At 46.9% G+C, this 15,201-nt stretch overlaps 1 protein-coding gene and 1 non-coding gene across 2 annotated transcripts in view; both read right to left on the reverse strand.

The window, feature by feature from the left end:
* LOC124062343 (ankyrin repeat domain-containing protein SOWAHC) overlaps positions 1-15,201 on the reverse strand; it is a 34,050-nt gene that overhangs the window by 8,152 nt on the left and 10,697 nt on the right. The window contains exons 4-8 of the mRNA XM_046395031.1: positions 13,123-13,167; positions 10,828-10,950; positions 10,153-10,164; positions 8,977-8,979; positions 3,132-3,218 (exon numbers count right to left, since the gene is read on the reverse strand). Of these exons, the coding sequence (XP_046250987.1) occupies positions 3,132-3,218; positions 8,977-8,979; positions 10,153-10,164; positions 10,828-10,950; positions 13,123-13,167 (270 nt within the window). The remainder of the gene's footprint in view (positions 1-3,131; positions 3,219-8,976; positions 8,980-10,152; positions 10,165-10,827; positions 10,951-13,122; positions 13,168-15,201) is intronic.
* trnak-uuu lies at positions 4,110-4,182 on the reverse strand. Its single transcript has one exon. It is a non-coding gene; the product is annotated as a tRNA-Lys (tRNA).

Here is a 15,201-nt window from a genome sequence, read left to right on the forward strand (position 1 = left end):
CCTTCAGAGAGACGCGTGTCCACGGATCGCGAGCAGCCATGAGAGAGGTCAAAGACATACAGAGTGAGACGCAGATCAAAGACACAGGCAGCAAACTCATTTCACACCACCGCCGCAGGTAATTGGACTGAAGTAAATATTTGTCAGAGCTCTATTTACTTAAATAGCGTGACATCTAAAGGGAGTTTGGCACGAGGCCTCATCTTTGTGGGGATTTGAGGAGCCATAATGGTTCAGAAACTCACTCACGTGCTGCGGTGGTGATGGACGATGGGAGAGGAGGTTGAAAAGGGGATCAAAAAGAGAGAAAAAAGACATTTAGACGTCAGTGTGTAACATCTGGAAATAAGAAAATATGTGATCAATACAAGAGCGCCACATGTTTTGTGTAAGAGCTCCATCACGATCCAGCTGAGTGAATTATTAGGCTGTTTATTCATATCAAATAAGATCCAGTTTTAAATGTGACATTAAAATCCATCCGATGGCTGAAAAACGACACAGCGTTTAGAAGAACATTACAGTCAGTTATATTACCAAGATGGCCGACACGTCTCCACCACCAAATTCTTTATGCCCCCAGTGCCAGTGACAGCCATGACTTTGAACTCTGAATTTCATATCTCAAATCAGAGTTTGGAGGTCGAAGGTCACTGTGAGCTCACAAAACACATTTTTACTCTTAAACTCAAAACTCCTGAACTACTTATGACAAAATTTCACCCAAATGTCTAACAGGATGAAATGACATTTCCTCTCCAACAGGTCAAAGGTCAGCTTCACTGTGACCTCATGATGCTTCCTGTCCGTTAGTCAGCAGCCGAACTCAGGAACTGAAGGGCAGACTGGGACCAGAGTCCACATGAGGTCACATACTGAACTGGAGACCTGATCCTGGGTGTCGACCTGTGCTGACTGTACTGACACTGTATCGCCTGTGCAACATACGCATACAGAATAACGCTGGAATCACAAGGTAAAAAAAGCTGAAACACAATTTAATTCTCCACTGCGCAGACGTTTCTTCTTCGATTTCCTTCTTCAAAAGAAATATTCAACTTCAGGAGAGTATTTAAAACTCTGCATGGAGAGAAACCCACCGACTCGAGGAAAATCCATTACGAAAGCACTGAAAATTCCCTCCAGCGAACCCAAACCGTTCACTGCAGCCTGAGCTATTTTTCTCCTCTTAATGCCGTTCTATGGATTATTGATTTTTGATTTGCAGGCTGCTCGAGCTGAGGGTCTTTTTATCAGAACCATTACCTCCTTAACGATTAGAGACAAAAAGTTAATTATGTAATTATGGAGCCAATAAGTGACTTGTCTGCTTCGCTTTGCTCTGGTGGGGCTTAAACATTATCTTCTGTGTGCACATCATGAGCAGCGAGGCAGCCGGGAGGAGAGGAGATTAACACTTAGAGAGGCAGATGCTAAATTGAATTCTCCAGGCCCACGGCTGTCTGGGAAGCCATTAAGTAATCACAACATTGGCCCTCTTGAATCAATCCACTTCACCCTGTGTGTGTGTGTGTGTGTGTGTGTGTGTGCACGCGTGTCAAACAGTATATTTTCACTCCATATTTATTGAATGTGAAAGTGAAAAGAGAAAGAAACAAAACGCCTGTCGAAGCTTCAGCAGTAAACCAGCAGAATGAAGTCCCAGTCGAGCTGATGCATTAGCTGGCCAGGCTAGCATTAGCCACTAGCTCCTGGAGCTAACCTCTGTGCTCTCTCTACTGTTTACTCCCCTCGACGTTTGTTGGTCACCATTTCATCCAATAAAAAGAGAGAAAACAAAGCTCTCCAAGCCAACTAGCTAACACTCAATTAACAAACCTGTTAGCTCTTTAACTTTAGCTGGGTTGGTGTCTGGAACTTCACTAAAACTGGGCGGTGACAAACAGCTAACAAGTTGTGATAGCTTCCTGTGTTTGTGAAGCTCAGCTGACAGGAGGATTTGCTAACGGTCTAAAGTCATGGGTCAAAGGTCACCAAGCTGACAGGGAAAGTGCAGTACACGCTAGTCCTGCTAGCAGCTCTGTGAGGCCGGGGTGCTTCGAGCTCAATGATCTAAATGCTAAATGCTGTTTAGCTATAATGTTTACATGCTCACCAGCTTAGTTTAGCATGCTAACATGCTAACATTTGCTAAATATCAGTAAACACATCAACACAGTCCAGCTGAGGTTGATGTGACAGTCGTCAGTTCTGCAGGTGTTTGGTCATAAACTGAAATGTTGACCTGATGATGGCTGAATCACAGAAATGAGCAATGATGGACAGACAGACAGACACACAGACAAGCAGGCAGTTAGGCAGGCAGACAGACAGACGGACAGACAGGCAGACAGACAAGCAGTTAGGCAGACAGACAGACAGACGGGCAGGCAGTTAGGCAGACAGACAAGCAGACAGACGGACGGACAGACATAAAAATGTGTGTGTTCCCCAGCAGCGGCTGCAGGAGGATTATGGCAGAGCTCTCCGGAGGTAAACAATACTCGACTGTTGTTTGTTGTGTGCCGGCAGCCTCTGACCAGCGGAGGTTAACGCTGTGAACTTCAGAGGCTGAAGGAGTAATTGGAGAGGAAAAGCCTCATGGGGAGTCCACTGTACGTAACCTCAGGGTTAAATGAGAGCAGGAATGATAATAATTGGATAATCAAAAAGCCCCCACGGGCTTCAGAGGATGTGTGTGTGTGTGTGCGTGTGTGCAGTAAATGTGACTGTGTGCTGGTGTGATGTTATGTTATCAACAGGACTTTAATCCATGTAAAATCCTGTGTGGATTAAACCCAGACTTTTATTTTGAGGGGCACAGACTGACATTTCTGCTGGTATATTTCCTACTTTTTCAGTTCTTTAAATGCAGTAAATATGTGTTTTACTGGATGTGCTATCTTATGTTTCTTTATACATTTATTCTTTAAGTTATTCATATTCATTATAGTATTAAGAATGTTGAACTGTTCCTTTAAGGATACATTTTAGGGGAAACGTTGGTTGAAGAGCTGAAGACAGGATGTTTGTTTATGCAGCGGAGGTCCTGAAGCTGAAGTTATTAAGGTGCATGACGGGTGCTGATTCTGACACACACACACACACACACACACACACACACAGCTCACCGATCTGACGTTGACGTCGGCTCCGGAGCAAAGCATCAAGTCCACGGCCTCCTGACGGCCCTGCTTGGCTGCCCAGTGAAGAGCCGTCTGAAAACACACACACACACACTGACAGTTAAACACACACACAGTTTACACACTCCAGCAGCAGGTTATCATACAGCACTGACTCAACACGACGATGGCTGCACTGCTGTGTTTATCTGAGCTCGGTCTCGTTCCCAGGACGTCCAAGGCTGAAGCTTTGACACGTCCCTCAGCGTCTCATTCATTCACCGAGATGCAGGACTTTAATGCGCCCCAACACAAACCGGATCAGACACAACAAAGAGTTAAAGTCCTGAGCCGATTGTCACCCAGCAGACCAGCAATGGCGTCCGGAGTGAAACCAATCTGCTCCTGAGTCTCGGCTCATCACATCCCTCTTCTCACAATAGTTTGCAAAAGAAAATGCAAAACATTGACTTCATCTGACCAACAGTCCGAATCAAACACATACGACATATGAAATGAACTGAGGGTAGGAGCTGATGCTCATGTCTGACCATCTGAAACCTGTTAAGGTTTGCTCTGGAGACTCTGGCTCCAAATGACATCACCAGAACAAGATGGCGGCACTCATATCAGGGATGTTTTGGCTTCACTTTTGTACAGAAGAAGAAGAAGAAGAATCACTTTATTGACAGTATATATATACACAGTAAAACACACAGGAGCAGTGGGCAGCATCAAGCGCCCGGGGAGCATATTGGGGGGTTAAGTGCCTTGCTCAAGGGCACATCAGCCAGCTAATGGAGGGGGGGGGCATTTTTCACATTAATCACTCCACCACACCCAAATTTTTCCTGCCCGTCCGGTGGGGGGGTCTATAAAATATCAGAAAACTGTGGATAATGAGGTGGGGGAATTGAACCAGTGACTCTCGGATCACAAGCTGCTTCTCCAACCTCTAGGCCACGGCTGCCCCCAAACAGCTATCACCCGAACAGGGACTTGAACCCTGGACCCTCAGATTAAAAGTCTGATGCTCTACCGACTGAGCTATCCGGGCTCTACAGTGGGAGGAAGCGGAGACACGTCGGCCATCTTTGTACATGTTTTTCACTGTTTCACACATTTCTACTTCAAAAACCAGCTACTGGCTGAGTGTCGACTGTCAGCCGACAGTTTTGTGGTAGGAAGTCTGATTTGCTGAACCTTTGGACTGTGGCTAACATTAAATCCACTGATTGTTCTCTCTATTAACCGATTAATCATCTGGTTTATAAAATATCAGAAAACAGTGGATAATGAGCACCACAATTTGTCCTAATGAAACACCAACGATATAAAGAATAGTTTTACAGCAGCAAAATTGCAAACATGGAAGAAGTTTGTGTGTTCAGACATCTGAGAACTTTTCTTCTTCCAGCCTTCACTTGTTTCACACACAGAAGAAGTCAGTTCATTTGAATAAAATCCTGCTTTGAAGTGAATTCATGGTTAATTAGTTTAAACACATTTGGCTACGAGCTGCACATGCACACACACACACACACACACTGTTCTGTAATAACATGAGCTTTAATTCAACCCAATGGGAGTTAATTCTCTGCTTAAGAGCCACGTTCAAGGACGGTTATGCCATCTGCATTGTGTTCTATTAAAACATGTCACTAATCACGCTGGTTAATGTGCTCCAGTCCGTCTGTGTTAAACCATGAAGGTGTGGAGGATGACGAGATGCGATGAGTTCGTTTATGAAAATCATTTATGAAATCGTTTTCACAGATTTGATAAAAACATTTTGTTCAGTTATGATGTCTAAACTGCTCGCTAACAAGAAACGTGTGGAGGATCTGCAGCGTGTGGAGTTTGGATAAAAACACTTGATTGGACTGTTAAGTTGTGGTCTGTGTCTCACTGGGACAACCAGTGGGACATTATGACTGTCCCCAGTTCGAGTGCTGCCATCTTGTTCTGATGACATCATTTGGAGCCAGAGTCTGTGCAGCAGGAATCGGGAGGTGGAGCCGAGGTATCGAGTTCCCGCCCATCTGAGCCAATCAGGAGCAGCGCTCAGGTCAGTCATGACATTTCATTCCTTTTTCATAGCATCAAATGACTAATTAAAACCAAAGTGAACAGACAAATGAACACTAATGAACACTAGCAGCAGTAGCAGGGTTGCTAATGCTAACAGGCTATGCTAACACAAACGTCAACACTATAATTGCTGAACTACAAACACTACAAACACAACCGCAGAGTGAAATTAATACACTTACAAACTTGATGTGTCAGAGGGATTTGAAGCCCAAAGCAAAATTAAAAACAGATGTTAGACTGTTAATCTGCCAGCAAAACAGCAAACAAAAACGTCTTCCTGTGACTTCAATGTGCTAAAAAATGTGTTTTCTTGAACAAGTCTCAGTGATGTCAGTGTAATGACAAATGAAATGTGCTGCAGGTTCAAGTGTCTCACAAGATTTCAGTTTCATCAGCAGCACCGAATTTTGGATTTTAGTTCTCTGAATGTTCAAAGCACAACCGGGCTGAAAGTGATCAGCTGATCAGAGTATTGATCACACTGTGTGACAGACGTTCTCGCTCTTCATCACACAGCCTGTAGCACACAGTAACAATACGTTCAGGTGTCAGACCTCTGACAGAATACTTTAATATAATGTTTACTTTTGTGTTTGTGCAGTTTAAAGCACAAACGTCACATGTTGACTCTGGAAGCCAGAAAAACGTCTTCCCATCCTGCAGCACAAAGCGAGTCCCTGCTTTAAATGTTAGCCGCTGAGGTGGTGCTGATGTAGTTGGTTCTGTAAGGGGAGCATCACGAGCCGGTCAGGTTTAATATATGCTGACTGTTGGTTCCGCCTCCGTGTCACAGCTGCTTTTCCCCGTCACAATAAAATGAAACCCTGTGATGACATCTGTTTGTGCAGAGTGCGTCTCCTCTTCATCCAACACAAAATTAATCAAACTGAGGATTTCTGGCCAACTGATTTCCTCCTCTTTGATAAAAACGAGCTCTGATTTCCCTCCTGGTCCGAGCCGTCCTGGGTTTTTGGACCTCCTCCCTCTCAGGGCTCATGTTGTTACTGTAAACTGGATCAAACAAATGGAACATTGTTTTCTGCTGTTTTCCGCCCATTTAATTTCGCCACACTGATGTTCCTCATTCAGCCAACAACCGAGAGCGTGAAAATCGAGCGGGACACAGTCATCATCGGGAGAAAAAAAGCCCCGTGGTCGTGAGCGGGGTGGTTAATGGAGGTTTATTTTGGCGGTGTGTCTGATTCAGGCTGACTGCTGAGGGGAGGTGGGCGGTGCTGCCACGCTGCCTCAACAGTGACGGTTTTCATTAGAAGGTGCTAAGTGAACCCCACCTCGCCCGCCGGCCTCTTCCGACACTCGGTTAGATTGTTTGTGCCTCCACCTGAGTCTCACACACCTGAACACACACCAACAGTACTGCGATTAGGAGCTGTGAGTGATATTGTCCACACCGCTTTGATGCTTTACTGAAGGTTTCTGTGCAGAGAAGACACTTTGTCAGGATTTAACTCTCCAAAGGTGGAGGTTTCAGAGCTGTGGGTGGAGCACAGTGACGTACAGAGAACATACAGAGCAGATGATGATAAGCTGCCCCGGCATCCATCACGGTTTGACAGCCTGTGTGAGCGGTGAAGACATTAACACTGAACGTAGTCTGTCTCCGATCAGTCTCTCAACAGTGTTCTCTGAGTAGGTTCTGATCACAAATAATTTCAAACAACGTTCAGTCACCTCCGAGTGAACATTTATGAGGGCACCAGCAGAAATGTGCTTCAGGTTATCGAGTCGCTGTGAGTGTTAAGGGGAACCACTTTGATCCATTGTTTCTGAATGGGAATAAGTCTGAATCACCTCACAAGTTGACTGTGATGGACCACAAGATTTAAGTGTCAAATCCATAAAAATATCTCAGCAGTGAGGTGAAGTATTCCTGATTTGTTGGGTTAAAACATGGAAGTCAGTGCTGCTGGAGGAACAGGCCACACCTCCACGCTCACAGACATGATGGACACCTGTCCGCCTCAGCGGGACGCTCCGGCCGAGCACAGCGTCCTCTGACAGAGACGGGATCACTGACGGTGACCCGGCACAAACCGCACGCCGCTGACCGGCAGTCGGCCTCCGGGCGTCAGGCATCTGCTGGCCTTTCGGTGGTTGCGGAGTGACGGGCGGAGCGAGTTAGCGCAGCTCGTCTGAAAGCAGCAGGGAAAAGCACATCAAAAAGGCGTAAATTTCACTCCTTCCGTTTTGATCAAGTGAAGCATGAAAAGGAGTGTAATACTCTCAAGTGGCGCGAGGGTTACACCATTGATGTTGTTATTTCTGCATGGGGAGGTCCATGCAGCTAATGGGAGGAGGAGGGGGGAGGCGCACACAGCAGTGAGGCAGCGCATTAGGCGAGGCCATATGGAGGGGTCCTTTTGCAAAAGCTCTTGAATAGGAAGCTTAGAGTCCCATAATGCCGTGTGAAATTCTACTTCTGGCATCGGCGGGGAGTTTTCAAAGCCAGCCTGCAACAGTTCGACCATATGTGCCGGTTTGAAATGCCGTCTCTTTTATGGGGTGTGGAATCACACTTTGATTTAACAATGAATCTGAACAACATATGCTGGGACTTGAGGAGACGGAGCTCCTGTAAGAGAATCAAAGATCGCTGGGCAGACACTGTGCACACATCTGTGAGCCTCCTCACTGGCCGAGCTGCCTAAATTAGGAGAATCGTACTTCATCCCCCTGTTGACTAATTTCCAGATCCTCACCACAAAACTGTGAAATCAGGTCTTCAAGAAAAAAAAGGCGTTAAAAGCACACACACTCGCACGAAGACGAGACGGTGGACTCAAACATTCGAGCGAGTGAAAGATCTTCTGCCTGATTGTGTGATGATCAGTCCCTCCCATCTGGTGTGGAGCCGAGCAGCTTCCCTTCAGGCCGACTGTTTGCTCAAATATTAATTACCATGTAATTACAATATCATTACACATCCTCATTGTCTGGGCTGCCGGCCCACTGAAATCACACCCGTCCCTAATGAGCGTGAATTCCACATCCTGCTGCCGCGTCCGACCGCTAAACACGGATGTATTCTGAGACAACGGGCTCCTGGGCACAGAGGCGTGGGCCCCCATCCCCCCACAGAGGAGACAGAGAGCAGCCACAAAGAGACACACAACAACAACAACAACAAGCGACACGGCGGCCATTCTGCATCTCCCGGCCGCTTAACATTTGACTTTTCAATATACAAATATTAGCCGTCACTTCAGAGGTTCTAGGACACTCGGGCCCCACCGACACTCGGGCCCCTGGGCCTGTAGTCCCACTCAGTAATCCATCCCTGCTGCTATTATTAACCAGCAGCCTGAAGAAGGTGGCAACAATAGGCAGGCAGTGTGTGAGCGGCGGGGGTTTTGGTGTGTGTCGGTCGGCGCTGAGCGTCAGGTGTCGGCCTGCACCGAGCTGTCAGCTCTTTGAAGGCAGGACTACACGCCTCGCAAAGCAATGCTGCCTCTCTGCTGCTTTCATACACAAACACGCCACTGAATTAGACGTCCGTGTGAATCCCATTTACATGAACTGCATTTTGCATCAGCAGCACCACCACCACCACCACCTCGCCTCAGAGAGACGGCGGACGTCCGAGCAGCCGACTCCTTCAGACTGTCATGTAGGCAGCGAGACAGAGGAGAGGGAGCTCAGCTAATTGAGGCAGAAGTAAGTGTTTTGTTGAGTCCCGGCTGCTCGTCTGTGTTTGGATGATTCGTGTTAAGGCAGCCAAAAGGAAAAGACAACTTACCCCCTTTGTGTACAGCGGCGTTCACATCACACGAGGTCATCAGAGGGAGTCGGGAAGGAGAGGGAAACAGCGAAACAAAGAATGCATTTCAACACGTCCTACTGGCTCCTTTTAGAGCAGCAACCTGTGAGTTGAGCTGTGAAACACTGCAATAATCACATTAAATGTACATTTGTTAATGAGGCAGCAGCTACACATCAGCAGTGGCATTAAAGCGCCTTCCTGCACGTCCCCACACACCTCAGCTCACTGCCAGGAGAGCATGATGGGTAGTAAACAATGTAAACATTCACACATACACAAAACGTGTCCTCCTCACCTCTAACATGTGAGTTAGAGGTGACATGTGAGCTTCATTAGATCAGAGCCTGGTCAAAAATGAGGAACTAAACTCAGAGATCAGACATCAGACTCCGACGCTTTACTGCACTGAGTACTTTCACTTTGAATATTCCTTCAGCTTGAGGCTCGGACGGCGTTCATCTGCCTCCGGTGCTGATGGGATTTTTGTTTATCTGATTCATCTTCCTCATCTTCTCCTGCCGTCTGATTCTCAGCAGCTTCTTATCCAAACTAATAGGATCATTACCCCCCACCGCCCACCCCCACGTCCTGTCCTCCGTCCCTCCCTTTCATTCATTTCAGTAAGAAGATTACTAACTTGTTTACTGCTGTTTGAACGTTTAATTTCCTTAAGCCAATTGTTTTCTCGAGCCGCTTGGCTTTCTAATGCCGTCTATCGAGTTTCACTGACAAAGCGCTGAGCTGGCGGCCGCCGAGGACGGACTTAACACAAAGCTGTTGGCTGATAAGATGGAGAACGCTGAGATTTATCCTCACATGCGCATTGTTTCAACCGCACTGTCACACTGCAGCCTTTAAACGACAAATTAATTATTACTAACATTCAACAGGTCCGTTACCAGCAACTTCAGCTCAGCAAACACCCCGAAGTGAATTTGTTGTTTGTGATTCTGGGCCTCATAAATCCAGCAGCCTGCACAGTGAAATGCAGCTGTTGCCTCATCCACACTACAAAAACTCTAAAGAATAAAACAAAGCAATTTAAGGAGGGTTAGGGTTTGAGTGTGTGTGTGTGTGTGTGTGTGTGTGTGTGTACAGTGAAACCGGTGAAATAAAAATAAAATGAGTCTAACTGCACCACGTGGAACTTACAGTGATGAAGTCCTGACGACAGCAGAGAAGAAGAACAGATAAATACAGTAACACGAAGAGTCTGATGCTCTACAAACTTCTAACCAAACACGTCTCCACTTCCTCCCACTGTACAGAAGTGAAGCCAAAACATCCCCATGCCGCCATCTTGTTCTGGTGATGTCATTTGGAGCCAGAGTCTGTGCAGTAGTGATCGGTAGGTGGAGCTGCGGTATCGAGTTCCCGCCAGCACATCCATCTGAACCAATCAGGAGCAGCCCTCAGCTGTCAATCATGATGTTTCAGCCCCTTTTCATAGCATAAAATATTTAATTAAAACCAAACTGATGAGGAAATGAACACTTGAACAAACTTCAGCGTAATAAAAACTACCTAAAATGACAGAAAGCATCTTTGGGAAAAAAGTTTTGACGTGTATTTTGCGTTTTTAGCTCATGCCACATCTGCTAACATGGAGGGGGAGGAGCTTATGAGCTGTACTGCAGCCAGCCACCAGGGGGCGTCCAGATGGTTTGGCTTCATGTCATCCATCTTTAAATACAGTCAGTGATCTGAACTGATTCTTGCTCTTTTCTCTGAATCTGCTGAAGCAGCTCAACCAAAACTGATCTTTTACTGATGAACTGACATCATTGTTTACTAAGAGACCACTTGTTGGTGGTGATGTTCCTGTACCTTCTTTGACACAAGGCTGGACTCCTGAGAGAGCAGCTGACGCTGAGCGGCCATGTTCCCCAGTGCTGAGCTCCTCAACCAGTCCCTCTCCAGTGGATCCATCTGAACCCTGTGGAACAGAGACTGGGAGGGGGTGAGGAAGGTGAGAAAATGAGGAAAGTCATCTTTGATTGGCCAATGCAGGGACTTGCTGGATGATGTTTTCTTTTTAAAGTCAGTCTGAAAGAGGCCTCAGCTGAACAAGGTCCACTGACAAGTTTCAGGTTATTTCACCTTCTGCTCACACTCCAATCATATCACCTCCACACATGGTTATCGAGGTGGAAGCTGTTCAAAACAATGCATATAAACTCTGAAACTCACTGGTACTGGACTGTATGCGGTCTGGACGATACGAACAGTTGCTGAAATGTCTTGAGAAGTTTCAGCTTGTTGGGTCAACATGTGAGTTCGGTCTACAGCTCCCATGAAGATTCAAACCACTAAGTCTTCAGAGTCATGGATTTTCAGCAGAGTTTCCTTTAATATTCTCTCTCATGTTGTGTTATTTTCCGACATGAAGCGGCGTCCTCGTTGCCCTCTAGCCGTGGTGGGGGCGGCCGAGCGGCAGGGCGGGGGTCCTGATGCCATTAGTGGTGTTTATTGGCCAGCAGGGTGCTGCGAAGCACCACCCAGGCCTTTAATCAGAGGCCTGCCGGGCCGTCCTCACTGTTTACCTGATACCTCCATGTTAATTACACAGTCTGGAGCAGTCACAGAGGGAGGCTGTCCTTCAGCCTGACGACACACAGAGCCCAGAGAGGCAGGAAACCAAACACACTGTGTGGAGGAGGAGCAGCACTCAAACATTTAACTCACCAATTAGAGTTAATCTTTCCTAAAAAGAACGTTGACACTGAAAAGACATAAAACAGGCACTACACCCTCCACATCACCACGGTCTCAGTGAATACTGGACTCTGATTGGCTGCAGGGAGTCCCATTAATTCCTGAACAGTCATCAGTGAAACTGTTCTAAACTAATGTGCTGTCTGCAGACTCCTCGATGTCAGAGGGAAATGACATAAAAAGCAATGTGAATATCGATGCTGAGCGTAGTCCTGCAGTAGCTCATCCTCACCACAGGGTGGCGGCTGTACACGAGCTGCAGCAGCCTACACGGCCTCTCTGAACTTCCTCTGCAGGCTGTCAGAGATCATCTCACATCACAGTCACTGCCGACAGCACACATGGACTGTAGGTGAAAATCTTGTGACTGATCAGCAACGCGGCTGGACAGCTGATAGTCTTGTTGTTAAACATCCTGTCAGATTATATTTACTGTTTATTAGCGACTCTGAATCAGTTAGCATCACGTTAGCTTTCCGACACACAGCTGAGCAGAGTGTGTGTCCTGTTTACTGGATGGAGTAATGAGCATCACATAGGAAGCTTATGGGGACTGACTGTCTTTCTGACTGTCTTGCAATAGACAGATTGTATGTCTCTTCAACAAATATAAACAAAACATTTAAAAATGTCATCCTGGTCTTTACTGTTTACTGTTACAGGAGAACATAAACAGATTAATCAATAATGAACACTAAGATTTCTCTCTCAAAACAAAGACTTGTACATCAGCTCCAGTTCAAACCAGGCGTCCTGCTGGCTCCAGTCACAGAGAGAAGTGGGAGGCCGTCACAGCCAATAAGCAGCCGGCGCTGCGTCCTGTCAGGACGGCACTGATTATGGGATATCACCATGGGAACAGCATGTGTGTGTGGATGCTGATGGCTCACCACTGTTCAGAAAACACACCAACACTACAGGACAGCCGAGCTTACACACACTCTCACACGCACACACACACACACACACACACAGCAGACATCACAGACACGCACACATGCGCAAACACACACACACACAGCAGACATCACAGACACGCACGCACACACACACACACACACACACACACAGCAGACATCACAAATACACACACACACCCACTCTCTCTCTCACACACACACACTCACTCTCTCTCTCACACACACACACTCACTCTCTCTCTCACACACACACACACCCACTCTCTCTCACACACACACACTCACTCTCTCTCTCACACACACACACACACCCACTCTCTCTCACACACACACACTCACTCTCTCTCACACACTTTCTCTCTCTCTCTCTCTCTCTCTCACACACCCTCTCTCTCTCACACACACACACACACCCACTCTCTCTCACACACTTTCTCTCTCTCTCTCTCTCACACACCCTCTCACTCTCACACACACATGAACGTACCGTGACAGAGGATGCAGTGACACTCGTGCTGTCGTCGTCCTCACTCTGTAAAACAACATAAACAACATGTGAGTAAATGTACACGTTTTGTTTGTACTCTGCCTGTCAGAGTGAATACTGTGACTGCACTGTGTGTCTGACAGCTGCACGCAGTACGTGTGTTTTCTGTACACGTTCAGGTGTGCTCACATTTTCCTCCACCTGTAATGAATGAAACGCGTGACGCCGTCCAATCTGAGCATCACACACAACATTTTGCTCTTAAAGCAAACCACTTGATGCCGTCAGGATTTCATTTCCTCGATAATTTCGTGACTCAGTTGTGATGTTTTTCCTCTACCTTTCCTTTCCTTGTTGTTTGATATGTCACCGGCCGGTCACCAGATCAGCTGTTTCCTCCTGAGTGTGTGTGCAGGAGCACTCGAGACATGCATTAATAATCATCTTTGAGATAATTGAGCACACGACTCTTCTTGTTGTGTAATTGTTTGCAGAGCGACTCATTATATAAGATTCCTGCAGACTGAGAGTGAACCTCCCAGAAGGAGCGATAAAGGATAAAATCTAACGAATCCGTTAAATCACCAAAAAGACGGCTCATCTCTCAAAGGCTCAGTAAAACACACTTCAGAGAGGACGAGGCCGCTTTCATCTCTCAACCCGACATCTTTATTTACCGTCTATTGTCAGCCCGGCAGACTGGAGATCCTCTCTCAACTTGTTAATGAGCACCATTCAATTACGTGATTCATTCTTTCACTTCCTGCACATGAATAAATCTGTTTCATGTTTCCTTTCTGAGTCATTGTCTCTCTGATTCCTCGGTTTGAAGCCCCCCTTCGCTTCTCTTAGATTTTTGTTTGATTTCTCTCAACAGCAGGAAACTAAAGTGCAGAAATCTGAACATCGGAGGTGAGGAATGTGGGAGCTCAAACTTTCCCTGAAGGAGGTCGATGGACGCGTGGCCTGCACGCGGGACCGCTGGCAGGAAGCTGCCCTTAACGCCGCTCGCCGTGTGTGAGTGTACGTTAACACGTCTGTGCCGTGTTTCTCCGCGACGCTGTGTTCAAAGGATGAAAGGTTGTGTTTAGAAAAGAGCCAGGATGTTCAGTGTAAACCTCTGAACTGCAGGGGGCGCTCTGATCCTGACAGGAACCTGCTGCACCAATCACAGCTGGTGACAGAAGAGTCAGAATAATGTAATGCAGTACTCTGTCCCGTGGGGCAAACCGCCACGTGAATACAAACACTAAGGATCATGGGTAATGACGGCTAAAACGCTGCTGGACGCAGGCCTGCTTCCTCGCCTCCTCCCAGCACAGCAGGACGCCGACTACAGGAAGTCCTGGTGTTATGATGGACGTTTACTGACTGTGAAGCAGAGAGACGAATGTTGGTCTGCTGGTGAGGAGGGAACACGAATCCCAGGAGAGACGAGGAGGAGGAGGCTGCTCTTCATCGCTCTCATTAGTAAACACACACACACACACACACTCAGGTGTCACACTAAATGATTGTGGCTCACTGCAGAGGTGAATTAAAGGTAAAAAACAACACAGTGTTGTGAGTGTCTGAAGTGATAACACACGCACAGCACACTTCACTAAAATGGGAACGCCGCTCACATCGGTGAATACGTCGGAATTTAAGGTCAACGTAGCAGAGTTTTACTTCTTCCAGCGATCGCTTTGGCTTTACCGCGCGTTGATGTTCTGTTCAGAAGAGTCGGCTAACTTTAGTTTACTGCACGGAGTGAAAATGCAGCTGATGTGAAAAGGTGAAGCTCTGAAATGTTCTGTAAATTCTCCAGCGAGTTTGACAGCTTTAGCCAAACGGCGGCTGCGGCTAACGTTAGCATCGCCTCCGTCAGCACCGCAGTGACCACATTCAAAGCACACCTTGTTACTGTTGTAGAACACTTTGATCGACATTTCCCGGCGGTCTCCGTGGAAACCAAAGCAGATATTTGCAGCACTTATGGGTCGGCATGAGCGTCGAGATTTGAACAAAGAACCGAGTCAGATTCACAAACGACCTCAGGTCATCGTGTGGTCATCTGGATCTCTCCCACTCAGAGCT

Source organism: Scatophagus argus, chromosome 7 (genome assembly GCF_020382885.2).
Source record: "Scatophagus argus isolate fScaArg1 chromosome 7, fScaArg1.pri, whole genome shotgun sequence".
NCBI lineage: Eukaryota > Metazoa > Chordata > Actinopteri > Scatophagidae > Scatophagus > Scatophagus argus.